This window comes from Physeter macrocephalus, chromosome 1 (genome assembly GCF_002837175.3).
Source record: "Physeter macrocephalus isolate SW-GA chromosome 1, ASM283717v5, whole genome shotgun sequence".
NCBI lineage: Eukaryota > Metazoa > Chordata > Mammalia > Artiodactyla > Physeteridae > Physeter > Physeter macrocephalus.
Genome location: NC_041214.2, coordinates 37,500,288 through 37,525,508, shown reverse-complemented (window position 1 = coordinate 37,525,508; position 25,221 = coordinate 37,500,288). Strand labels below are relative to the sequence as shown.

The 25,221-nt window shown below is 36.1% G+C and overlaps 1 protein-coding gene across 5 annotated transcripts in view; it reads right to left on the bottom strand.

The window, feature by feature from the left end:
* PIK3R4 (phosphoinositide-3-kinase regulatory subunit 4) overlaps window positions 1-25,221 on the bottom strand; it is a 73,957-nt gene that overhangs the window by 42,929 nt on the left and 5,807 nt on the right. For 4 of the 5 annotated variants that reach the window (XM_028489928.2, XM_007115464.2, XM_007115465.4 and 1 more), the window contains 5 exons: window positions 20,229-20,362; window positions 18,500-19,082; window positions 14,194-14,328; window positions 12,369-12,590; window positions 7,506-7,679 (listed from right to left, as the gene is read on the bottom strand). In XM_028489928.2, coding sequence (XP_028345729.1) covers window positions 7,506-7,679; window positions 12,369-12,590; window positions 14,194-14,328; window positions 18,500-19,082; window positions 20,229-20,362 — 1,248 coding nt within the window. The remainder of the gene's footprint in view (window positions 1-7,505; window positions 7,680-12,368; window positions 12,591-14,193; window positions 14,329-18,499; window positions 19,083-20,228; window positions 20,363-25,221) is intronic. The other variant, XM_028489929.2, reaches the window with a different exon arrangement.

Below are 25,221 nucleotides of genomic sequence, written 5' to 3'. Positions count from 1 at the left end.
GGGCTGAAGATCAGTGGGCATATACTCATTTACAAGACTGGGTTAAAAACTATTGGAGAGAGACATAAAAAGTCCCAATAGTATATAGCAAACTATTACTCCCCCACCCAATACCTCCACAAAGTCCAAGGACATACCATTTACCACATAAAGGACAAAGAAACTGAGTTGTTTCTCCTCCAAGCCACAGCTTAAATTAGGGAATGATTTCGCCTGACTGACATTCTTTTTAATGCAAAGATTTGATGACATCAAATACAGTACTCATAAATTCATTCACAAGGCATTATGAATGGAAACTAAAAGCCAGAAAACATATGAGGCCCATTCTTAAAGAGTTTAAGATATAAGAAAATTAAATGAATATCTTTTCACACCTTTTATTTTAACTATTTTCTGTACTACACCTAATGTCAATGATTCAACTAACTGAAGTAAGATTTAGAATAAAATTCAAACATCCAAACTAACCTGATTTAGAATAAAATTCAAATTTCTAAAAGCAAAAAAAAAGTATTTGTTCTGAGGATATAAAAGCATCAGCATTTAGAGAATACTAATTTCAAAAGAAATTCAGGCTAATAGAGAAATAAGAATATTATCACATGATGTCAACATCATGGTGGAGTGAGATGCTCCCTTTGTGTCTCCCCTTTAATCTACAACCAGTAAAACATCCACAACTCAACAAAGGTGCCTCTGCCCAACACACCAGATGCAGGAGAATTCCACTTATCTGTACATCTAGAGGTGGGTGGACTGGAACAAACAGAGGAGGTAGAACCAGGAGAACAGCACAGGTGGTGACTGTAGTCCTGGACCTCTGACCATGGCAGCTGAGCCTGCAGCCCCAGAGAACATGGTAGCAACAGGGGAGGTGTACACACGACTCTGCCCTTCCCCCACAGCAGCAGCCACAGGTAACTGGGCAGCAACAGCAGTGGGGCCTGGGACCCCATACCTCCAGCCACAGAGGCACCCACAACTCTGGCCCCCCACACCTCCACCCACAGCTGCAAAGCCCTCAAACCTTACAATACCAGACACAGCAGAGATGCCCATGCAATCCCAGCTCTACACCATCCTCCCCCTCACCCTGTGACAGTGGAGCCTGGGACTCAAGAGGATCCTGGATGTAGCAGGAGAGCTCACTAGCCTGGTGTCCCAGGTAATGATGCCAGCAACACTGGCAGCAGCAAGGCACCAACAACACCAGAGGCACAAGAAGCAATAATGAGGTCACAGGGCGACACTTCTAACAGAGGAAATGGAGGGTGGAAACTGTAGACTCTCAAATATAACCAGAGGTATCTCAGGTAAAAGAAATTAAAAACCTGTGCTGTCGGGCCACTTACTGGAAAACAGAGAAAGACCTCTAACTTCCAACCTGTTGAATCATTAGAATCAAGTAGAAAGGTTTTTACTACTTCAAAGGCACAGGAAGAGGAACAACTCATCAAGCACCATGAAGAACCACAGTAACATTGTACCACAAAAAGGAAATGAAAATTCTCCAGAAACTAAAGTCAAAGAATACTGAGATCTGACAGAGAATTCCAAATAGCTGTCATGAAGAAACTCAACGAGCTACAAGAAAACTCACAGAGACAGTTCAATGAGCTCAGGAATAAAACTAATGAACAGAAGGTACACTTTACCATAGAGACTAAAACTCAAAAAAAGAACCAAACAGAAATCTGAAGCTGAAGAACTCAATAAACGAGTTGGAGAATGCAATTAGAAAGCACTGAAAATAGAGCAGACCATATGGAAGAGAGAATTAGTGAGCTCAAAGATAGAAAACTAAAAATCTAAAAGTAGAAGAAGAAAGAGAAATAAGATATTTAAAAACTGAGGAAATTCTACAAGAGCTATCAGACTCCTTTAGGAAGGACAACATTAGGCTAATAGGTACCCCAGGAGAAGAGAAGGAGAAGGAAACAGAGGGTTTATTTAAAGAAATAATAGCTGAGAACTTCCCAAGCCTGGGGAAGGAACCAGATATACAAGTCCATGAAGCTAAGAGAACACCTAATTACCTCAATGCAAAAAGACCTTCTCCAAGACATATTATACTAAAATTGTCAAAAATCAATGACAAAGAAAGAATTTTAAAGGTAACCTACAAAGGAACCCCACTCAGGCTACCAGCAGATTTCTCAGCAGAAACTCTACAAGCAGGAGGGAATGGAATGACATTCTCAAAACACTGAAAGATAAAAACTGTCACCTAAGAATACTCTAGCCAGAAAAGTTATCATTCACATATGAAGGAGAAATAGTTTCCCAGACAAACAAAAGCTGAGGGAGTTAATCAACACTAGACCTGCCATCTACCAGAAACAGAAAGGCAGAAGTACACAGAACTCTGAGTAAGGTGATAAATAGACTCAGAAAATAGCAACTCTTTATGAGAACAGGTTTTTAAACACTTTATTATAGCATAATAAAGGAGGTTAAAGGGGGGAGGAAAGTAGAAAAAATAACTATAGCTACTTCAATTTGGTAACAAACTCACAACATAAAAAGGGATCGTTTGAGACAACAAAAAGACAAAGAGGGAAGTGGAAAAGGACAGAACCCACAGAGGTAAATGAAGATGCCATCAGTTGAAAAAGGATTATTTTACCTATGCAATGTTTCATACAAACCTCATGGTAACCACAAAACGTAAATCTAGAGCAGAGACAGGAAACATTAAAAAAAATGAGGAAATTGAGAAAAATATCACAGAAAACCAGCAAACCAAAATGGCAAACAGAAACACAAGGAAAAAGAAACAATGAAGATATAGAGCAACCAGAAAACAAAAGATTAAATGGCAGTACTAAGTCCTCATCTATCAATAATCACCCTAAATTTAAATTGATTGACTTCACCAATCAAAAGACACAGAGTGGCCAGATGGATTAAAAACAAGACCCAACTATATGCTGCCTCCAGGAGACTCACCTCAGCTCTGCAGACAGACACAGGATCAAAGTGAAGGGATGGAAGATGACACTCCAAATTACAGCCTAAAGAGAGGGAATGTAGCCAAACTCATATCAAGTAAAATAGACTTCAAGCCAAAAAAAGGTAACAAAAGACAAAGATGGACAGTATATAATGATAAACAGGACAATTCACTGAGAAGACATAACAGTGATTAATATACATATATACACCTAACATAGGAGCACCAAAGTATACAAAACAATTATTAACAGACCTAAAGGGAGAAACTGACAGCAACACAGGAACAGTAAGGGCTTTAACACCCCACTTACATCAATGGGTAAATCATCATCCAGATAGAAATAAACCCACACAAGTGGACAACAAAAGAGCACAGAACATACAATGGAGAAAGGACAGTCTCTTAAATGGTGTTGGGAAAACTGGACAACTACATGCAAAAAAGTGAAACTAGACTACTGTCTCTCACCATACACAAAAATTAACTCAAAATGGATTAAAGACCTGAAAGCACACAACCACTAAAAGAAAACATAAGCAGCATGCTCTCTGACATCAGTCTTAGCAAAAATCTTTCTAGCTATGTCTCCTCGGGCAAGAGAAACAAAAGCAAAAATAAATAAATGGGACTACACCAAACTAAAAAGCTTCTGCACAGCAAAAGGAACCATCAACAAAACAGACAACCTACTGAGTGGGAAAAGATATATGCAAGTCATATATCTGATAAGGGGTTAATGTCCAATATATATAAAGAACTCATACAACTCAACAACAAAAAAACAAACAACCTAAACAAAAAATGGGCAGAGGAGCTGAACAAACATCTTTCCAAATAAGACATATGAAAACATGTTCACCATCAAAACTTCAATGAGCCATCACCTCTCATCCGTCAGAATGGCTATTATCAAAAAGATTAGAAATAGTAAGTGTTGGAAAGGATGTGTAGAAAAGGAAACCTCATATACTGTGGGAATGTAAATTGGTGCAGCCACTATGGAAAACAGAGTGGAAATTCCTCGAAACATTTAGAACTACCATAAGATCCAGCTATTTTGGGGTATTTATCCAAAGAATAAGAAAATACTAATTCAAAAAGATATATGCACCGCTATGTTCATCACAGCTTTATTTACAATAGCCAAGATATATGAGCAACCTAAGTGCCCATCAATGGATGAAGATGTGGTATAAATATGCAATGGAATATTACTCAGCCATTAAAAAAAGGTGAAATCTTGCCATTTGCAACAACGTGGATGGACCTGGAGTGTATTATGCTAAGTTAAATATGTCAGACTGAGAAAGAAAAATACCATATGATTTCACTCATATGTGGAATATAAAAAACAAACAAACAAAAGAAGTAAAATAAATGAACTAAACCAAACAAAAACAAGCATATAGATACAGAGGACAGAGTAATAGTTACCAGACGGGGAGGGGCAGGGAAGAGGGCAAAATGGGTAAAGGGGATCAACTGAATGATGATGGACAGAAACTAAATTTTTGGTGGTAAGCACACTGTAGTGTGTACAGAAGTAGAAATATAATGTTGTACACATGAAACTTAAATGATGTTATTAACCAATGTTACCTCAATAAAAAGTAAATTTAAAAACTAAGAAATGATAAAAAAAATACTATTTCATGCTAATATTACTTATATAAATAGGGGAAGAGAAGAAAATTGTTCAAGATATCTGTCTCCAAAGTTCTCCCATTTCCAATTCTTCTAACTACACATGGAGGTGATTTTGATTATTTCATAAACACCCTGCAGCCTCTGAGATGGCCAACAAGGGAGGGCTGGTAGTTTCCCTCTCACAACAGAGAAAATGAGGACTGGAAAAACATTGAAAAACCTCCAAAAAATAAACAAACTCAAGATGACCTGGTGGAGTTAGGCACTAGAGGAGGCTGAATTAGTGGTCCCAGTTCTTTGTGTTATCTCTGTTATACAGTCACTCTTGCCTGGTGCTCATGGTGTACAAAGGGTACTTCTCTGTCCCTCCCTCTTGTCTCAGTCACAGTACCTGCTCTAGCCAATGGAATGTCATAACCTGGGTGGTTGCTGCCCCTCCAACCTGGGCCCCAGAATGAGACAGATAAACCACAATCACCACAGGCATCGGGGAGATGCAAGGCCTAAAGCAGAGCCGCCCACCAAGCTCGCAGATGCATGCTGAGAACTTGACCGAAGGATTTACTGGGATTTTGTGGTTGATTGTTGTACAGCATTATTATATCAGTCAGTAGCTAACTGATACAAAGAACCTCTAAGACTCCAAATACAAGAAACCAGAATCTAGGATTTCCTATAAAACATCCAATACATTTCCAATTATCTGGGGACAAGCAGACGGAAAGGTGAGTTTTCATAATGTCTAAGTGGGAAGAGTGTAGTTTTTAATCATGATAATCACTACCACCACAATTCCCTTTAAGAATCACTACAACAGGCTAACCACGCATAAAGACAGAACAGAGAGATGCGTACAGTTTATCACTTGTTTTAAGTAAGTAGGTGTTTCTAAGTTATTAAAAACTTTCTTCTTTTAAATAGTTCAAAATGCCAACAAATGACTATTTGCTTGATTTTTCTCAGCAAGGGTTTTTTTCTCCCCACAACTAGTACCAAATTCAGTTCCAGTTCTAAGGGGGCATCACACCCAAAAAGTTGTAGCACATTGCGTTTATTCTATACCTAAAGATAATAATTTATTTTGATACTAAACTTAAGATACATGAGGACCCCATATGTTCATCCTATGACCAATGACTAAAACCCATAGGACTCAGAAAAATTTCTGCAAAATTTGACAGGAGGGGTAAAAAACTATCTTTTATCATAATTTTTGCTTAAAAATTGATGGACATCAATTTTGCAGATAAATAAAATGCTAATTATACGCCATATTAAATCTCAAAAATAATTTCCAAATAATTAGGCAACAGAAGGAATGTATTATGTGAAATTAGAATATACAAGTACATATTTATATACAAAGGATTTTCATTAGAATGAAGAAGATCAAAGTCAAAAGCAAGAAAAACTCGACCCTTAGGAGGTAATGCCACTTTCACAGGAGAAAAAAAGAAAACACTGATGTGAGAATTCACACAATGAGAATGAGCAGGAAAATATTCCAGGCAGCAAGATATGCGTGTTAAGATGATACATTTTCTCTTTAATATTATTATGAAGAGGGGTGCTTTCTACATCTGCCTTACACTACACAGGATCAGAAATTCAAAAAACATTCTAACATCTTTTATTATATTAATATTTTTGTTTCCCAAGCTATTAGCTCTTTTAAAAATTAGGAAGAAAACAGATGACTCCCTCAAGGTTTAGCACTCTGCAGCTTACACAAAAAATCAAAAGCATTTCAGTGTAAAAGAGATTTTTATCATGATTATGTTGCTAATACTCAAAACTTTTCTATTAAATTTGTCATTATTTTTAACATAATCATCAAAAAAATTTAAACCAAATTAGTGTTACAAACTAAAAGAATGATTACAAATATTAAGAGTGCAAAATAAGAAACCTACATATACTCAGATTTCCACAAAATTTTTCTTTTAAAAAGCTACATTCATGCCTAAAAACTTCCAGACATTTTATACCTCTCTACTATCTAACCATCTAATTTCAACTATCAAAATAAAAACTCCTTTGTCTATTTTCTCTGAGGATTGCCTCAAGAAAAACCTATTAACCAAATCTAATTAATTTTGGCTTTCTATAAATTTTCTTGGCAAAGCATTCAGCAGTAATAAAGAATTTTATCTAAAAAGGCAATTTCCTAAGATTTCAGTACAAAGCCAACTTGCAATCATATCAATACATTGGTTACTTTCTTTTTTTTTTTTTTTTTTTTTACATTGGTTACTTTCTTAAAATGAAGTGTTAAGAAGACTAAGAGCTTCTAATATTTTTAATTTTAAAATGTGTCACATGTACCTGTTTGCTCTTATTCTGAATTTTAAGTTGATGGACCTAGGTAACTGTTATAAAGGTCAAGGAATTAATTCCTTTCATTGGTTAATAAAATTGCTAACAGTAGTAACATCAATACTACGAATGCTTAACTGGTGATCGGTGCAATGACAGAAGTCACAGACAATCCTCCACATCCAGTTTCAACTTGATTGTCAAGCGTCCAAAAACATAAGCTGACTCTTCAGGGCAGTTAAAGACTTAATCCACATTGTGTTTAAAAAGAAAAAATAAATCTTCATTTTTCAAGGATCATCAAGACTTAAGTTAACTACAGATTAAAACAAAGGTGTATTTCCCAACCTGGGCTGGAGGGCCAGTGCTCCTGTGTGTGTGCCTATGTGTCGCTCACATACATACAAGCATGCAGGCATAAGCATGCATATGGGTGTGCACACAGAGACACACACACAACAGGGACAATGAAGCTGAAAATCTCACTCTAGATTGCCTAGAAACTTTACAATGCCCTATCAGTTGTTATTTCTCTTACCACGCCCTAATTTTCCCATCCTAATTTTGAGAAACAAAAACTTACCAATATCACCGGCAAATTCATAGACATGGGGTTTTTGCAGCAGCCCTAACTGGCACATACAGGTAAGGGCATTAAGAGCTTTCACAATAACAAATTCCTCAGCATCACTAAGACCTTGTTGCAGAAGGGGTTTGAGAATTGAGGAGCTTTGCCAGCCTACATAGGCGGCAACACCTGAAAAAGAGAAGCAATATTACATGATTGTTTTATTCCTCAAAGTACAAATGCCATTAAGTAAAACAATAAAATTAATCAAAAGTCAAATATATTGAGCAACAATCCAGGCAGGGACACTGCATTTCCTACCCAGCATAATAGATGAAAAAGACCCATACCAATGCAAATCTGCAAGAAATTCTGCGACACCAAGGGAAAAAAAGATCCTATGAGCTTACAGAAAGAAAAATACCGATTCCCTAAAAAGGAAGTAGAATCAGACTGGCATCAGATGATCTTCAGCAGCAATGTAGGCTAGAACACAACAGGGCAAGACCTTCAAGGTTATGGAAGAAATTTTATATCCAAACTGTCAATAAAATAAGAAAACAAAAATAAGTCATTTTGAGACATGCCAGGACTATATGTGTTTACCTCCCATGCAAACATTTCTAAGAAAGCTCCTAGGGATGTACTCCAGAAAAATAAAGAAAATGTAGAATGTACAAAATGGTAGATATAACCCAGGAATTCAATGGGGAAAAAAGGATAACAGCTAGTAAAGAGCTAGAAATTAATCAGCCCCAATTAGACCTAAAGGTCAATAAACTTCGAAAATGTTATCAAGAAGAAAAATGCAACAGACTACAAGCAATAGATAAAACTGGTAAGAAAGAAGCTAGATAATATAAAGTGAGGAAGGTATATTACTTTTCTCTCTAAAAGGAAAACGAAAAACTCTGAAACTCCATGACAAACAAAAAAATTGTTCAAGAAAGTCACAGTGTAAAAATGAAATAAATTAAAATGTGCATTTAGTAGTTTGCAGATGATAGAAAAAAGAATCCACTGACCTTGATGCTATAAACATTCTCATCAAGTGATAAAGGAGTTATGGCATTAGAATTGTGGTGAAGCAGTTATAAATATAGTGCACTACTTGGCTCTAAAGTCAATAAAAGTTACACATTCTTAATCATGTAAATTGTTTTGAATTTTCAGAATCAGTCTATATAAGCACAAAAGATTTTATTACAATTACATAACAGAATGTAAATATTATCAACTATGAAAATGCAATTGTTTAGTTGAACTGTCAATTAACAATTAGCTGAATTATCAACCAACAAAAGAATTAGAATGGAAGAAAAACGAAAAGGAGGAAGGGAGGAAGGCAGGCACTAAATTCCCTGTAGTCCAAGTCAGAAGTAGACCAATAAGAAACAGGTTGAATTATTTAAAGTTATAAAAACAACAAACTAAAGATCTACAGCTCAAAACAGAGGCGAAGGGGGACTGGGGTATGATATGAGTGAGTTAAACCTTCATGTGGCATAGAAAAAAGTCAAGAGATAAAGTATAAATTTGATAATCCTAAAAAGAGTAATATGAAAATACTATTTAGAGACATGGCAATAATCACCTGAAGACATCAAACCAAAACCACAAACCAGAGTAGGTGCCTCTGGAAAGTGCAACTATTGCCTTTCATACTTACTTCATATATTTTGAGCGATCTGCAAAAGCATATTTCCACTGTATTGAGAAATAATTTTAGAAATTTTTTTCTGTAATAAAAGAAAAAATGCTGTCTAAAATTCCAGTGGATTATATTTAAAAACTTTACAAAATGAAGTGTATAATGAGCTAAAATAGCTCAAACTATTTTGGAAAAGAAGATTGACATCTGGGGAGCTTATTCTACCAGATACTTAAGTTGGTTATAAATATATAATTAAAATATAACATAGCTATAAAAAGAGTATAATATTGAGTACAGAAGTAAAAAAAATCGATGGAATAGGATATCTAGAAAAGTAACCCTAAAAGATATATGCATGCAACAGGTGATAACAGAAGCTTCACAAGTCAATGGAAAATAAATGAAATGCTTAGTAAATAGTGTTAGGAAAATTGGTTGTATTTCTGAGAAAAATTTAGATTTCACCTCATACCACAGCCCAAAATAAAGATCAATTAAACAGTTCATATTTTTATGTGAAAAAATAAAGCATTAAAACAAAGCAAAACAAAACAGACATGTGCCCAACAGATTATTAACCTAATTCTGAAATGGGAAAATATTTAAGCACAAAAGTAAAAAAAAAATCACAAAGGAAAAGATCAAATAAATTGACAACACTAAAATTATTTTAAAAGACAAAAAAAATAACAGTCAAGTTATTTGAGAAAAGTGCCATAGAAAAGATTAAAAGTTATTGTTTTTAATGTATATATAAAAGGCTCAGAAAAAAATCAATAAGAAAAGCATAACACCATCAAAAAGGGGCCAAAACGATAAATTAAAAATTCAGAGAGTAAGAAACATGAATGAGTAATCAACATGAGAAAATTTTTTCACCTTCACTGATAAGCAAATATACACTAAAACAAGTCATTGCTTTAAGCTACCAACAGGCAAAGGCTGACTGAAGCCTATTCCACACTGGAAGGCCGTGCCGTACTATTAAACAATGTTGTTCAGAGTAGTAAATGATATAATCTTTTTGAAAAGCTTATAAAATGTGTCAAGTTTTAAAAATATATTCATATTATTTAACTCAGTAATTAAAATTTCAGACTTCTAGCCTGAGAAAATAATCAGGCAAATATTTATGTAAATGATTATGTGTATAATATATGGTTGACAAAAGTTAAAACAATTTAAATATTCAAAAGAAGAGTCAAATAAATTTTGATAAAACTGTATAATGAAACATTTCTATCAAATTACGGTTTCAAAGAATTTTTAATGACATGAGAAAATGCTTAGAATATACATATGTTCCTAGAAAAAGATTTAAAAAATAACAAGACTAAGAAGTAATATAATACATACATAGCACTTTTGTGCCAGGCACTATTACATATGTTAATTCATTTTATCTTTGCAACAACCAGTGAGTTAGGTAATATTATTATTCCCATTTTACAGATAGGGAAACTAAGACACACAAAAGATTAAACGATTTCCCCTAGAACCACAACCAGTAGGTGACAAAGGCAGAACTTGAACCCAGAAGTCTGTCGCCAAGAGTGCCTGCTCTTAGCCAGCACATGACAGTGCCTCACAGATGGCAGAACAGGACGATGGGTGGAAAGAGAAGGTGAGGATGACCCACAGGAAGAAGAAAACAAAACATTAACGGAGGCTGTACATGGGCTAGAGGATTGGAGAGGATTTGTTTTCTTCACGAATTTTCCAATTTTTCTACAGCAAGTACATATTACTTTTATGAACAAACAAAAAATCAATGAAAATTACTTTTAAATGAAAAAAGAACTAATATAAAGGCCATTTTTCAAAATACACATGAATTAACCAATAGATGAAGTTCCAAGAACCACCTTTTCCCAAGAAAAGAAATAAAAATAAGATTATTTGAAAGAAGAGAGCATGAAAGACAGAAAGGTGTGAGAAGCAAAGCATACTGTATTTAGGAACTGAGTTACATGGAGTCCAAGATGGAAGGCTGACATGAATCAATAAACTAATGCAAAAATTAAAAACAAACTAGAGATGTCTGAAAAGAGGAGGTACAGTAATCTCCAGTTATAACAAATCAAGAACAGCAATTTCAAGGCTTTTCAAAAGTAGAAAGTACCTTTTTCTCCAAAACATTACACAATAATAGGAATACTGTTGCTATATGAGTTTCTTTCCTTTTTTTATTTTTTAGGAAAAACATCCAACAGCAAACCTTTTAGCAGTTACTTTCCCAGATTATTGGAAATCAAAATCTAAACTCTATTACAGCCTTCTGCTACTACATGAGAAAGTTTGGATACCTGCAAAGCTTTCCAGTATGCAGAACAGTCTTTAAATCTTTTGAGTTAATAGACAAGCTTTATAATCATGTGTAAAAGATATAAAAAGGGTTAGTGGGTAATTTTAATAATATGGCTTTAGCATATAACATTTCATAAATGACCAAAGCTAAAACTGAAAAGGTCAGTACAATCAGGTGGAAAATGATCAGTTATTACTCCAAAAAGAAAAATATTAAATCTTGTGTCAAACATGACAATCTACCAAAATAAAGTCCATTTCTTTCTAATTTTGAATCTAAATGCAATAGGAGTTATATGCAGATAAAATACAAGATGTCTCTCTTCTTCAGATAAATCTGAAAATTAAGAATTGCAACATTTTGAAAAAACAGTAAGAAAAAAGCTGATTAATTTTTCACAAATTTTCAGTTTACAAAAAGCAAAGCCTATAAGCTTTAATTCTTTCTAATTAGATTGATTTTCAAACATAATTATACTTTGTTATTTTCTGATTGTAAAAGTGATGCATGTTTACTATAGAAAATTTGACAAATATGAGATAATCACTGTTCACATCTTAGTATATTCAGCCTTGTTAATAAACATATGACTTGTTATTGTTACCTTTACACAACTGGGTTCAGTCATTTTAATAATATTTCATGGTACTTTCCCAGGTCATTAAATTTTCTTTTAAAACATACTTTTTAATGAACACATGGTATCCCTTTATAAGGGTATATCAGTTTTATTAACCAATCCTTGATAAGCTAAGATACTTCCATCAACCAAAAGCAGCATGAAGACAGAAATACCAGGAACTCATTTCATTACTAATAAAATTTGGTAGTACTGTCACCTTTCAGACTGCATGAAAGTATCTGTTTGAGAAGATAATTCAAATCTTAAAGATAAATTTAAAAACAAAAAACATACCAACTATACTATCAAAAAAAGCTCCACGCAGATGCCAATCATTTTTGTCATTCAGGAAAGTGATCATGTGGGACAATAAAACATCATTGGCTTTCTGACGTCCAAAGAATACACACAGCCGTGTTATTCCATTTTCCATTAAGGTTTGTTTCACGATATTTTCAGGGTCACTAAGCAAAGTGACAACTTTCTGCTGGACCATTTCATGTAAGGCTTGGAGCTCTAAAAAAAAATTTTTTAAAAAAAAGGAAAAATACAATCAATTTTCTTTTCTCCAAACATATAGACCCATTCTTTCTCACTCCTTGGAGAAAACAGAATGATTACAGAAACCACCAGAGAAAGTCTATAATTACTAAGTTTTTCCACTACTCAAAGCTCTGAAGGATAGTTGGGAAAATGAAATATAGATTGAAAAACATCCTAATAAGCAGATGCCACAGGCATGGTTATTATCTCCCTAGTTAATTTATAAGGCTCAAAGAAAAACTATGGGAAAGCACCAGAGGGAGATCATACTGCCCCAATAAGATCAACTTAATCAAGGACTTGAAATTACTGGACTGGTTCAGGATATAATCTGATGGTACAGGGCAATCCTTTGAGAAAGCATTTTTAAAGGTCGGTTAATTATATTTTAGAAAGCCAGAAAATACACTGCAAGTCCTGACAAGGCTTTACATGATCTAGCCACTGCCTTCTTCTCTGACCTTATCACCTACCTACCCTCCCCTTTTCATTTATTTATTTACTTAGTTGTTTGTCTTTTCCTTACTGAACAATCTCAAGAGCAGGGATCTTTTCTGTCTTATTTACCACTATATCCCTAGTGCTTACAGCAAGCACACGAATTGCCTGATGCAAAGCTTATGTTTCACAATTATCTGCCAACTAAATGAATGAGGGCAGCCACTGTCAAGGGAAAAGGCAGTCTGAAAGGCACAAGTCTATGTTCACATTAAGAAAAACTTCAGATTAACTTCCCAAAAGTTTTAATGCCTAGCTTCATTATTTAAAAGGTCCAATTACATGGTTATAGGATGTAGGGCAGTATTATTTTCTAAGTAATTCCGTGAAAAAAAGTGAGGATTTCCTTTCTGATACATCCTTCTATAAGTTTAAAATTATTCCAGTGTCTTCAACTCCAAATAATATTTGCTGCATAAAATAATCCATTCTAACAAGTAACTGAGACACTAAAGTTGTCTACAGCATAAAAATCTGAAAAGTAGACTTCTCTAGTTTTTCTGAACTAGAAACATCTTGAAATAGATCTAAGTACATTATTTGACTTCTAAATCCTTAACATAATAAATATTCGTTAAAAGCTGTGTGGATGTAGAGAAACTTGAGGCAGGGACTCTGACCTCACAGAATTTACCATCACATTGTTCCTTTACAGTAAAAGGTGTGGGGTCTGACACATAAATCATAGGTAGTATGAAAGAAACACAGTTTATGACTGAGGACACTCAAAATATACTCACAAAAGGAGAAAAGGTTTAGATTCTTTGGCTATGGTATTTCCAATGTTTTTTTCTTTTATCCTGTAAGAATTATATAATTCAGCTAGCTTTGCTGTTGACACAAACCAATTCTGGCTGAAAAACTACTGAGCTTAGAACCTGTGGTGACAAGCTGGTCATTTTCTGGCTAGATAACAATGTATAAGAGTAAAAGAGAACAGTCAGACAGCAGAATCCTTCCCTTTATAAATCTAGTATTCTTTCATTTTACATTAAAATTATAAGTGAGAGTTTGCTGCAAGTTCACATCAGCAATTCATTCTAAATAACAGAAAATCTGGAAGAGAAAATCATACTACCTGTGTCATAATTTCCACTGGGATGTGTAACTTCATCTATTTCTTCACTATTTGGGTCATTTTCCATACTGAGATTTTTCAGCTGTACTAATTCCAGGAATCTCAAAGCTGTTTCTGCCAGCAGAGCTATGTTTTCTATAAAAGGGAGAAAATTCATAATAATTATAATCATAAATGTGTGTAATACTTATAACTTTTCTTCCCTAAGTCTTAATACATATAAATAATAATCATAAGACTAAAGAAAAGCAGGACTTTTCAATTTAGCACTTAACCTAATCAGACTTTTAGTAACTAACCTCATAATCAACAACTATACCCAAACTACCTATTTTAATAATAAATCATAAGCTTCTTTAAAAAATACACAAATGGGGCTTTCCTGGTGGTGCAGTGGTTGAGTCCCCCTGTCGATGCAGGGGACACGGGTTCGTGCCCCGGTCCGGGAAGATCCCACATGCCGCGGAGCGGCTGGGCCCGTGAGCCATGGCTGCTGAGCCTGCGCGTCCGGAGCCTGTGCTCCGCAACAGGAGAGGCCACAACAGTGAGAGGTCCGCGTACCGCAAAAAAACATGATAACTATAGTTAACATTGCTGTATGGTATATATGAAAAGTTATTGGAGTAAATCCTAAGAGTTCTCATCACAAGGAAAAAAAAAACTCTTTTTATTATTATCTATGTGAGACGATGGACGCTAACTAAACTTACTGCAGTAATCATTTCACAATATATTTAAGTCAAACCATTATGCTCTACACCTTAAAATTATACAGTGATGTATGTCAGTTATATCTCAGTAAAACTGGAAAAAAATACCAAATAGCCCAAAATATAGCACTCAAAACATCTGAGGCAAAAAAAGCTGAATCCTTCCACAAAGACCTACCTACCTTTAAACAGTTTCTTCTCAGGTAAGAGATATGCAGTAGGCTAACAGAGAAACACATTTTCACATTAAAATCACAGATCAAGGTGGCCTTTGGAATCACACAGACCCTGGCTCAAACCTTGACCTTGGGGGCTTCCCTGGTGGCGCAGTGGTTAAGAGTCCTATGCAGGGGACACGGGTTCGAGCCCTGGCCCGGGAAGATCCCACATGCCGCGGAGCAACTAAGCCCGTGTGCCACAACTACTGAGCCTGCTCTAGAGCCCTCGAGGCACAGCTACTGAGCCTGCGTGCCACAACTACTGAAGCCCATGCGCCTAGAGACTGTGCTCCGCAACAAGAGAAGCCACCACAATAAGAAGCCCATGTACCACAACGAAGAGTAGTCCCCACTCGCCGCAACTAGAGAAAGCCCGCGCGCAGCAACAGAGACCCAACGCAGCCAAATACTAATTAATTAATTAAAAAAAAAAAAAAAACTTTGACCTTGGCACTTACTAGCTGGCTGCTTGACCAATCTGAGTCACTGTTTCCTCATATATAACTGAGTCACATCCACTTCAAAGAACCATTACCAAAGTGCATCAACCCTTATTGGACTGCTTTACAAGTGATACTCTGAGGTTCTTAGTGAACCAAAGTGTGAGACTGTTTGTCACACTCCTGCAGTGGTCTGTATCTTCTCCTTTCTCTCTGATCATCTATTAAGACTATTGATACTCCTCACCACTATGAAAGTATCTACTTCTAAGTTCTGCTATCACACATGCTGTTAACTATATCTGCTCTTTATTTATACTTTCCTCTTCCTTCCATTTTTATTTATTCCTGTGCCTCTATCCTTCTTCTCCTCCCACTTCCAAGCTTCCTAATATACAACCATACCCGCAAAGACTGCACTCTTCCTTCTCAGCAGTGAGTAGCACTGAACATAAACTACCTTATTTTATTGATTCTAAGACTCACTTTTTCTTCACTTTTTAACATCTCCGAAATTGAGATGCATCCCACAATAACTGACATTTCTGAGTCTATTGAATACAGTGATTCCCTTCATCCTAGAGTCCCATGCCCCACTGCTGCCAGGTTCAACACTGCTCTGAGTAGAACAAAAATTTACCTCTAAATAAACAAGTTATTAATACCCTACAGTGCCTGTAGGGTAAAGATGGGGGAATTCTACACCATCCCCTGATGGTTCTAGATGAATATCCCCACTTTAGTGAAAATATCTTTATTAGGAAAAATCTCTTACTTTCCTGGGCACCTCTCAAGTCTGAGCAGATCTATGTTTATCTCCCCATTTAAGTTCATAAACTACAACACACTTGTCAGTTCACTTTACACAAGAAACAAATCTAGAGTTTAAAAACATCTCTGAGTTTAAAAACAATGCTATAAAAGAAAATTTTTAATGGATTTTTAAACTTTTATAATTACTGACATGTGTGGTTTAATTACACTTAACCATACAAGTTCAAAGAGACTTTAGATTGTATCTAAAAAGGCAGCTTTATCATGCACTAAGCCATGGTTCACCATGGCTGGGTGGCATGGGGCACCATGGCTGGGTGGCATGGGGCACTGCAAGGTCCTGGCACTGACCCTGGGTTACCATGGACTCTTACCACTAAGACCCAGCATACCTGGGTAAAATAAAAGCAGGTTGCTTCAAAATCAAGGTCTAGACCAGCAGCTCTGAGAACTGAGAAAGAACTAGTTCAGATACACTTTGGTCGTGTCCCTTAGCCTCTCCCATCCCCAATTCCTCAGCTGGGAAATGAAGGCACTATAACATCTACTGCTCAAGGTTGTTCCAAGTGTCAGTTTCAAGAGATACACAAATGTTAAAATCTTAGAATCTAGAACCTATTTTAGAATCTCTATATCTTTTGCAACTAACCCTTGCAACCCTGAGCAGTATATACAAAGCAGATTTTTCAATAAACAGTAGCTATTGTTTTTATGCTGTGACTGCTAGAAATTGAATGTAAGTATGTTAATATGGTACCTACACATCAGAACCTTACCTACGTACCACAATTGAGAAAAGACCAAGATATACTGGGCCAAAAGTAGGTCATAATAGTCTAAAAAATACAGCTTGTTTTTTAAAAATCATAAGCTTTTCTTTCATTTAATTTTATCCAGTTCAATTACAGTTGATCCTTGAACAACACTCGAATTTTTTTTCAAGAGTACATACTACAGTATAACACAATCCATGGTTGGTTGAATCCACAGATGTGGAACCATGGATAGAGGGCTAACTATAAATTATATGGGGATTTTCAACTGTGTGGAGGGTCAGCGTCCCTAACCTCCACGTTGTTCAAGGGTCAAGTGTATTTCTATTTATCAAGTGAATTGTAAACATGCTTTGTTCCAAATGATAAACTTGGATATGTCTTAAAGAAATCCTGAATTTTCTAAGCCTAAAATTTACACCTATAAAGCTATGGAAATCAGAAACCATAAATAAATAGGCAGATGGATAAATATTTTTAAAAGTACGTATTTTTTAAAAAGCCAACAACCACCAATCACTTTGTGGATGTGCCTAGCCATAAAGACAGAGTCCAAAGACCATTTTTCACATTCTGTTAAAATAATGACAAGTAAATCATAAAATAATGAACTAATAAGCAAGTATCTTTCAAAAAAAGAGACAATATCATCACCATACATGTTATGTACTACTTACAAAGACTTCAGAATTCCTGATTTCCAACAGATTACATTTTTAAAATAAATGATGAAATTATGTAAATGTTTCAATGACATTTTCCATGCAGAAATAAGCATTCGAAATTAATTTGGGGAGCTAAAAATATGAATCTGTATCACTTATTTTATGAGAATTACAAATAAAACAGGTAAGTTTGTTATATAACACACTCACCTCATCACAAAGAAGCCACACTTCTTAAGCATCATAGTAACTGAAAGGACCTTAAAATTCAGTAACTTAACAAACAGGCTAGGTCCTATCAACACCAAATTACCCAGCAAAATTAATCTTTTTCAACAGCAATAGACTGTTATATCCTAATACTGATATTCAAACAAACGTATTTGTTCAGAGAAACTTTATAAAGGCCTAAAGACACTAGATCAGAAGCACATACTTGTGAACATTAGTCTTACTCCAAATTAAATATAATACTCCCAGTAAAATCATAAGATTCTGGTATTATATATTTTTCACTTAATAATTCTGATAACCTCAAAAATAAGGATACACACAAAGCTTGAGTTCCAGGAACAGATCGGCTATAAATATTATTAAAATGTACACAAATAGTTCAAGGACCAAAGTTCACTCTTGGAATTCCCAAAGATATCAGAGAAACAGGAAGTATTATAGTCACTAACTTCAAAAATATGAGTGGTTATTACTTGGACAATAAGCTCTTACCAGCATAGGCTAGTCTAACAATAGTAGCATCATCCTGGGCTAAGTGGGCTATGCCTGGCAGAATATATTCCGGGTAGATGTTAACATCATTGCGAGGAACCTCTTTGGCAAGAGCAAGAACTTTGGTCAACGTCCTCAAGGCTTCAGCCCTCACTCTAGGAACAGAGTCACTGCTGAAATGCAAAAGATACGGAGTAATACGATCCAAAAGAATTTCTACACTTAGTCTTGGGGCCAAATGGAGAATAAGTTCCAGAGCAGCAAGCTTGGAATCACAATATTTAAGGGTCTGTAGGCAGGACGTTATAACTGACACCAAGATAACCAGCCCACTTTCCTTAGGCTCTCCTTCTGCTTTCTCTGGCAGATCATGTCCACAGAGATTGTGGATAATGTTGCCCAAATCCTTCCTTATAACCAGAATACGCTCATCTGCAGAAAGAAATGTTTCCTTGGCAAACTGGGCCATGTAGGGCTGAAGGAAAGTGTAAAATATTTCAGGAAAGGCATTGCCACGCTGCTGCTTTAAGTAATCTTCTGCCTCTAAACGTTTATCTGGTTCCCGGTGAATCATCTGAGTTACCTATACCAAGGCAAGAAAGGGAGTAAAAAACAGATTTGAGAACAGCAAATTGAATCAAATGAAAGCTACAACGGCAACTTAACACATGATTTAAAGGATATTTGAGGTAATTCTGACTCTTTCTAATCTTTATCTTTCAAACTACTTTCAGAACCTGACTACTGAGTAATATGTGACTCTACTATCATCCTATGAAGCAACAAGAAATCACGTATTAACATACTCCAGATGGGCCAGACACATAAAGAGGATTAGCCTTAAAAATTAGTCAAATTCACTCCTTTCACAGTTAGAAAAGGTAGGCCCAAATTCATAAAGTTACTTAGCTAACACAACATGATAATGAGTGCCACACCTAGAACAGCCAGGTATGCCAACTCCTAATCCAGTGTACTGTTCACTGAACGTGAGCTAAATTGGCTTCCTCTGGAGCATCTTATTTCTTAATATTTGCCATTTGTAAGAGAAATCAAAATGCATGTTTCCCTACCTTACTAAAGAATATTTTAAATGTACATAATCTTTCCGTGGCTCAGAGTCATCATCATACGCATCACTTACTGTATTGATTGACTTAGAAAAGATGCCCTCAAACAGTACTGTGGATATATGGCTTACGTGACCTCCCACAGAATTCCTCACATCTGTTCTGCTATACTAATATGTGATTCTACAGCTCCCCTTCCAGACCTGCCCTCAGGGTCAAGAGAGGTACACAAAGCTAGTTGCTTTTATATGAAATGCCCCTATACTGCTGTATTACACTCAAGTTGCTGTTTCCTGTCTCCTCATTTTAGATATTTCTCCTCTTCATTTCTTACTAGCAAGCTCTACCCTGGACAATCTCTAACCCCCAAGCACCTCCTTACTTCCTTCCAAATCTGTCCAAAGCAGAGATAAAGATTATAATGGAAAGATGCGTGTGTGTGTGTGTGTGTGTGTGTGTGTGTGTGTGTGTGTGTGTGTGTAATATAAAGTCAAATGAGCTCTGTGCCTAAGAAGGGGAAAAAAATTGTACACTTCTGCCTAACAAAGTAAAAACAATAGGCTGGTATATGAGTCTATGGTTTTACTGCTTGTCCCAAATTCAGAACATTCCAGAGAACTGACTAATGCAAAAGTGAGAAATATTTGTAGCATAGTTACCAATTCTCTGATACTGCAATCTTCAATTTTATTCAGCACCTGTTCAGGGAAAAACTGTCCATTTCTGTAAGCCAAAAGTTGAGAGAGATCAAATAGTGGCACACCTTCTGTAAAAAGCTCAGCTATCACGCAACCTGGAATATAGCAGATATAATTCCATTAAAAATGAAATGCAAGATATTAATACCGATAAAGAATTCAGAGAATTCATAAAAGTCAAGATGCAAAACTCAAAGTAAACCGAATTAAAATGTTTAATGCAACATACAACTACAATCCAGCAAGACAGGACAAGTGTCTATTGGCTAATCAGCAGTTTCTAAAAGTATGAAGTCAAAAAAGGCCTATTTAATTTTTCTCCTTCTTAAAAAAAATTAAATCAAATAAAATTACTTCTTTGTTCTATAATTGAAAACAAATATATTACACATGTTATATACACACATACATTCAGAGATACAAAGATAGATTAAAAGCCATAAGAAAGCGGTCTTTTAAAATATGAATTTATAGACATTAAGTTCATAAGAAACTACTGAGAAGTAACATCTGACAACTCATTTATTCATCATTAAACAAAAAGTTATCAAGTGTTTACTACACACTAGACTCAGTGCACAAAACAGATAAAAACTCTGCCCTCATGAAGCTTTCATTCTAGGAAGAAAGAAATAAAGTAAACCAGTGAACAGACACACTTATAAAATGAGAAGTGCTAAGAAGTGTGGCTGTAAGATTAGAGAGGGAAAGAGAGATACCTTTCATTTTGCACTTACATAATCTTCAAACAAGGAATAAATAAAGCAACTACATTCCCAAAAAGACAAAGCAGTTTCACTGAATCAGTATATGACATGCATTTAAAAAATCTTAAGGAGATCTTTAAACAACCTTAGTCACAGCCTTTGCATGTGTTGGTCCCTCTGCCTGGAATACTATACCTCCAAGCACCCTCATGGCTTACATCTAAACTTCCTTTAGACCTTGAATCAAATGTCATCTTAGCAGTAAGGCATTTCTTGACTGCCCAGTTTAAAATTCCAAGCCCCCCAACTACAACTACCCCACACTCGTTATCTAACACATTCTCTTTCCCCTTTCCCTTCTGTTTTTCCCCACATCACCAAATGCCACATTATATATTTTATGTATTTATTTCTTTATTGTCCATATACCCACTAGAATGCAGACTCCATAAGGGATTTTTGTCTATTTTGTTCACTGAAAAATCTCCAGCAACTAAGACAGCTCCTGATACATAATAAACACTCAATAAAATTCTTAATTTCTATCCATAGTGTCAAGTTTTAGAATAAAATACTAAAATAGCTATTAAGAACACCTTAAGCAAGAAGGAAACAGAAGAACTGAACAATACTATAAACCAGATCTAACAGACATCAAAGGAACACACCATCTAACAACAGAAGACAAAATTCTTCTCAAGTACATGTGGAACACTCTCCAGATGAAACCATATGCTAGACCATAAAACAAGCTTCAATGAATTTAAAAGGACTGAAATCATACAAATTACATCCTTCAAACCACAATGGAATGAAAAAAATCAGTAACAGAAGAAAATCTGAAAAATTAACAAATATGTAGAAATTAAACAACACACTCATAAATAACCAATGATCAAAGGAAAATTAGAAAATACTTTGAGATGAATGAAAACAAAAGCAACATACAAAAATGTATGGGATGCAACTAAACCAGCATTTAGAGAAAAAGTATAACTATAAACACCTATTTTATAAGAGCTCAAAACAATAACCTAGGGCTTCCCTGGTGGCACAGTGGTTGAGAATCTGCTTGCCAATGCAGGGGACAGAGGTTCGAGCCCTAGCCTGGGAAGATCCCACATACCATGGAGCAACTAAGCCTGTGTGCCACAACTACTGAGCCTGTGCTCTAGAGCCCACGAGCCACAACTAGAGCCCATGTGCTGCAACTGCTGAAGCCCGCACGCCTAGAGGCTGTGCTCCACAAGAGAAGCCACCACAATGAGAAGCCCGCGCACCACAACAAAGAGTAGCCCTCGCTCGCCGCAATTAGAGAAAGCTCGTGCGCAGCAACAAAGACCCAACGCAGCCAAAAATAAATAAATAAACAAATAAAATTTATTTAAAAAAAAAACAACCATAATCTTAACCTTAAGAAGCAAACTAAAACCAAAGCAAAAAGAAAGAAAGGAACAATAGATATTGGGGTGAAAATTTATGAAATAGAGAATAAAATACAATAGAGAACATCAACAAAACCAAAAGTCGGTGCTTTGAAAAGCTCAACAGAATTGACAAGCTTTTCTAAGAAGAGAGATGACTCAAACTATGAAAATCAGGTATGAAATAGGGGACATTACTACCAACCTCACAGAAATGAAAAGAATTATAAGGGAATACTTTAAACAAATGTATGCCAAAAAACAGATAAACTAAAAGAAATGGAAAGATTCCTAGAAAGATAAAGATTACCAAAAAGTGACTTAAAAAGAAAGAAAATCTGAATAGACCTTTTAAAGAGACTGAATTAGTAATGAAAAATTTCACACAAAGAAAAACCTAAGCCAACATGGCTTAACAGGTGAATTCTGTCAAACATTAAAATAATTAACACCCATCCCTGACAAATTCCAAAAACAGAAGAGGAGGAACACTTCCCAAGTCATTCTATGAGGCCAATATTACTCTAGTAGCAAGCCAGACAAAGACATCACAAGTAAAGCAAACTACAGACCAATCCCTGATGACTATAGATAAAAATCCTCCAAAAAATATTAACAAACTGCATGCAGGAATTAGAGTCTATACCAATAATAATAAATAAATGAGGGGAAAGACAGGACACTTGAGCACACAAGAATGCTGAGGCCCTACTGGTAAATGTGGAGGTAGTGCTGGAGTTGGAAGATCATCATTTTGCAACCATCACAGTAAAGATCGGATCAGGCAAGAATGATCAACAGACACCAAATCAAAGAGGAAACTGTGATGACTGGCAGGATATTTGCATGGTCTTAAAGTTTCTTCCCACAGGTTGCTTATTAGTTGCAAGGGATTAAAAAAACAAAAAGTAACTACAGAGGGGAAAAATTGGGCAAGAACTTGACCACGTGATCAAAATTAACATCACCAACAGACACCATTTGCCTCCAGATACGATACTATGAAGACATCATCACCTACACAGTATTCCTACTGAGAATGAATAACCTGAATCTAATCACAAGGAAACAGAGGATACATACAAAATGAGGACCATTCTATTGAAAAAGAAAGAGGTGAAGTCGAGCGCGTACACACAGTGCAGGTAAAAGCTGGTGAAAACTAAATAAGGTGTAAGTCTAGTTAACAGTAATGCACCAACGTCAACTCCTAATTCTGATTATGGTACTACAGTCATATAAGATGTCACTGGGGATAGCTGTGTGAAGGGTTCTTCATTATTTTTGCAACTTACTATGAGTCTATTATTTTAAATAAAGAGTATAAAAATAATTTTTAAAAATTTAAGGGGAGGCTTCCCTGGTGGCGCAGTGGTTGAGAGTCCTCCTGCCGATGCAGGGAACACGGGTTCGTGCCCCGGTCCGGGAAGATCCCACATGCTGCGGAGTGGCTAGGCCCGTGAGCCACGGCCGCTGAGCCTGCGCGTCCGGAGCCTGTGCTCCACAAGAGGTGAGGTCACAACAGTGAGAGGCCTGCATACCGCAAAAAAAAAAAAAAAATTTAAGGTGGAGCGGCTAAGCCTGTGAGCCATGGCCACTGAGCCTGTGCGTCCGGAGCCCGTGCTCCGCAACGGGAGAGGCCACAACAACAGTGAGAGGCCTGCGTACCAAAAAAAAAAAAAAAAAAATTTAAGGGGAGAGGTATTCTCCGAAAAATGTCAATGTCATAATGACAAAGAAAGACTGTGAAAATGTTCCAGATTAAAGGAAGCTAAAGCGACATGACAACTAAATGCAATACCTGACCCTAGACTGGGTCATGTCCTGGAGGAGGAAAAATGCTATAAAGGATGTTACTGGGTCAAATACAAAATTAGAATAAAAAGTGTAAATAATTGTATCAATGTTAAATTCACTGCAGTTGGTAAATGCAACATACAGTTACATAAGCTTTATGTAAGAGACTACTGGGGTCTTAGGAAATACTAAAGTACTTGGGGCAAAGGGCCGTGGAGGGGTGGGGAGTGGGGAGGAAGGGTGGGGAGTGTGGGGTACAGAGTGCAGAGAAAAGGTGTAAGTGATAAAGCAATTGGAACAAGACGTTAACAACAGGTGAATCTGGGTAAAGGATTTATGGGTGTTCTATGTACTATTTTTATTTTTGCAAGTTTTTAAGTTTGAAATTATTTCCAAATACTGTAAAAATAAAGAACATTTATTTACAACTAAATGGAGATTGTTTACAGACTGTTTAGAGACTGAACTATATCCCTCACCACCCCCCTAAATTCCTATGTTGAAGCCCTAACACCTTAGAATGTGACTATTTGGAGACAGAGTCTTTAAAGAGGTAATTAAGGTTAAATGAGGTCATAAAGGTGGGGCCCTAATCCATTATGACTGGTGTCCTTACAAGAGGAAGGAACACCAGCAGAAAAGTGGCCACCTGGAACTCAAGGAGCGAGGGCTCAAGAGGAATCAACCCTGCTGGTACCTTGATCTTGGTCTTCCAGGCTCTGAGGGAACTTTCCAGAACTGAGGGAAAATAAATTTTTGTTTAAGCTACCCAGTCTGGAGTATTTTGTCATGTCATCCCCAGCAAACTAATACAGAGGTAAATATAGGATTTTTTTTCTTGCAACTTTTATTTATTTTTTTTTTTAATTTTTGGATGCATCACGCACCACGCGGGATCTTATTTCCCTGACCAGGGATGGAACCCATGCTCCCCGCAGTGGAAGCTCAGAGTCTTACCATTGGACCGCCGGGGAAGTCCCCTTTCTTGCAACTTTTTTTTTTTTTTTTTTTTTTTTTGGGGGGTAT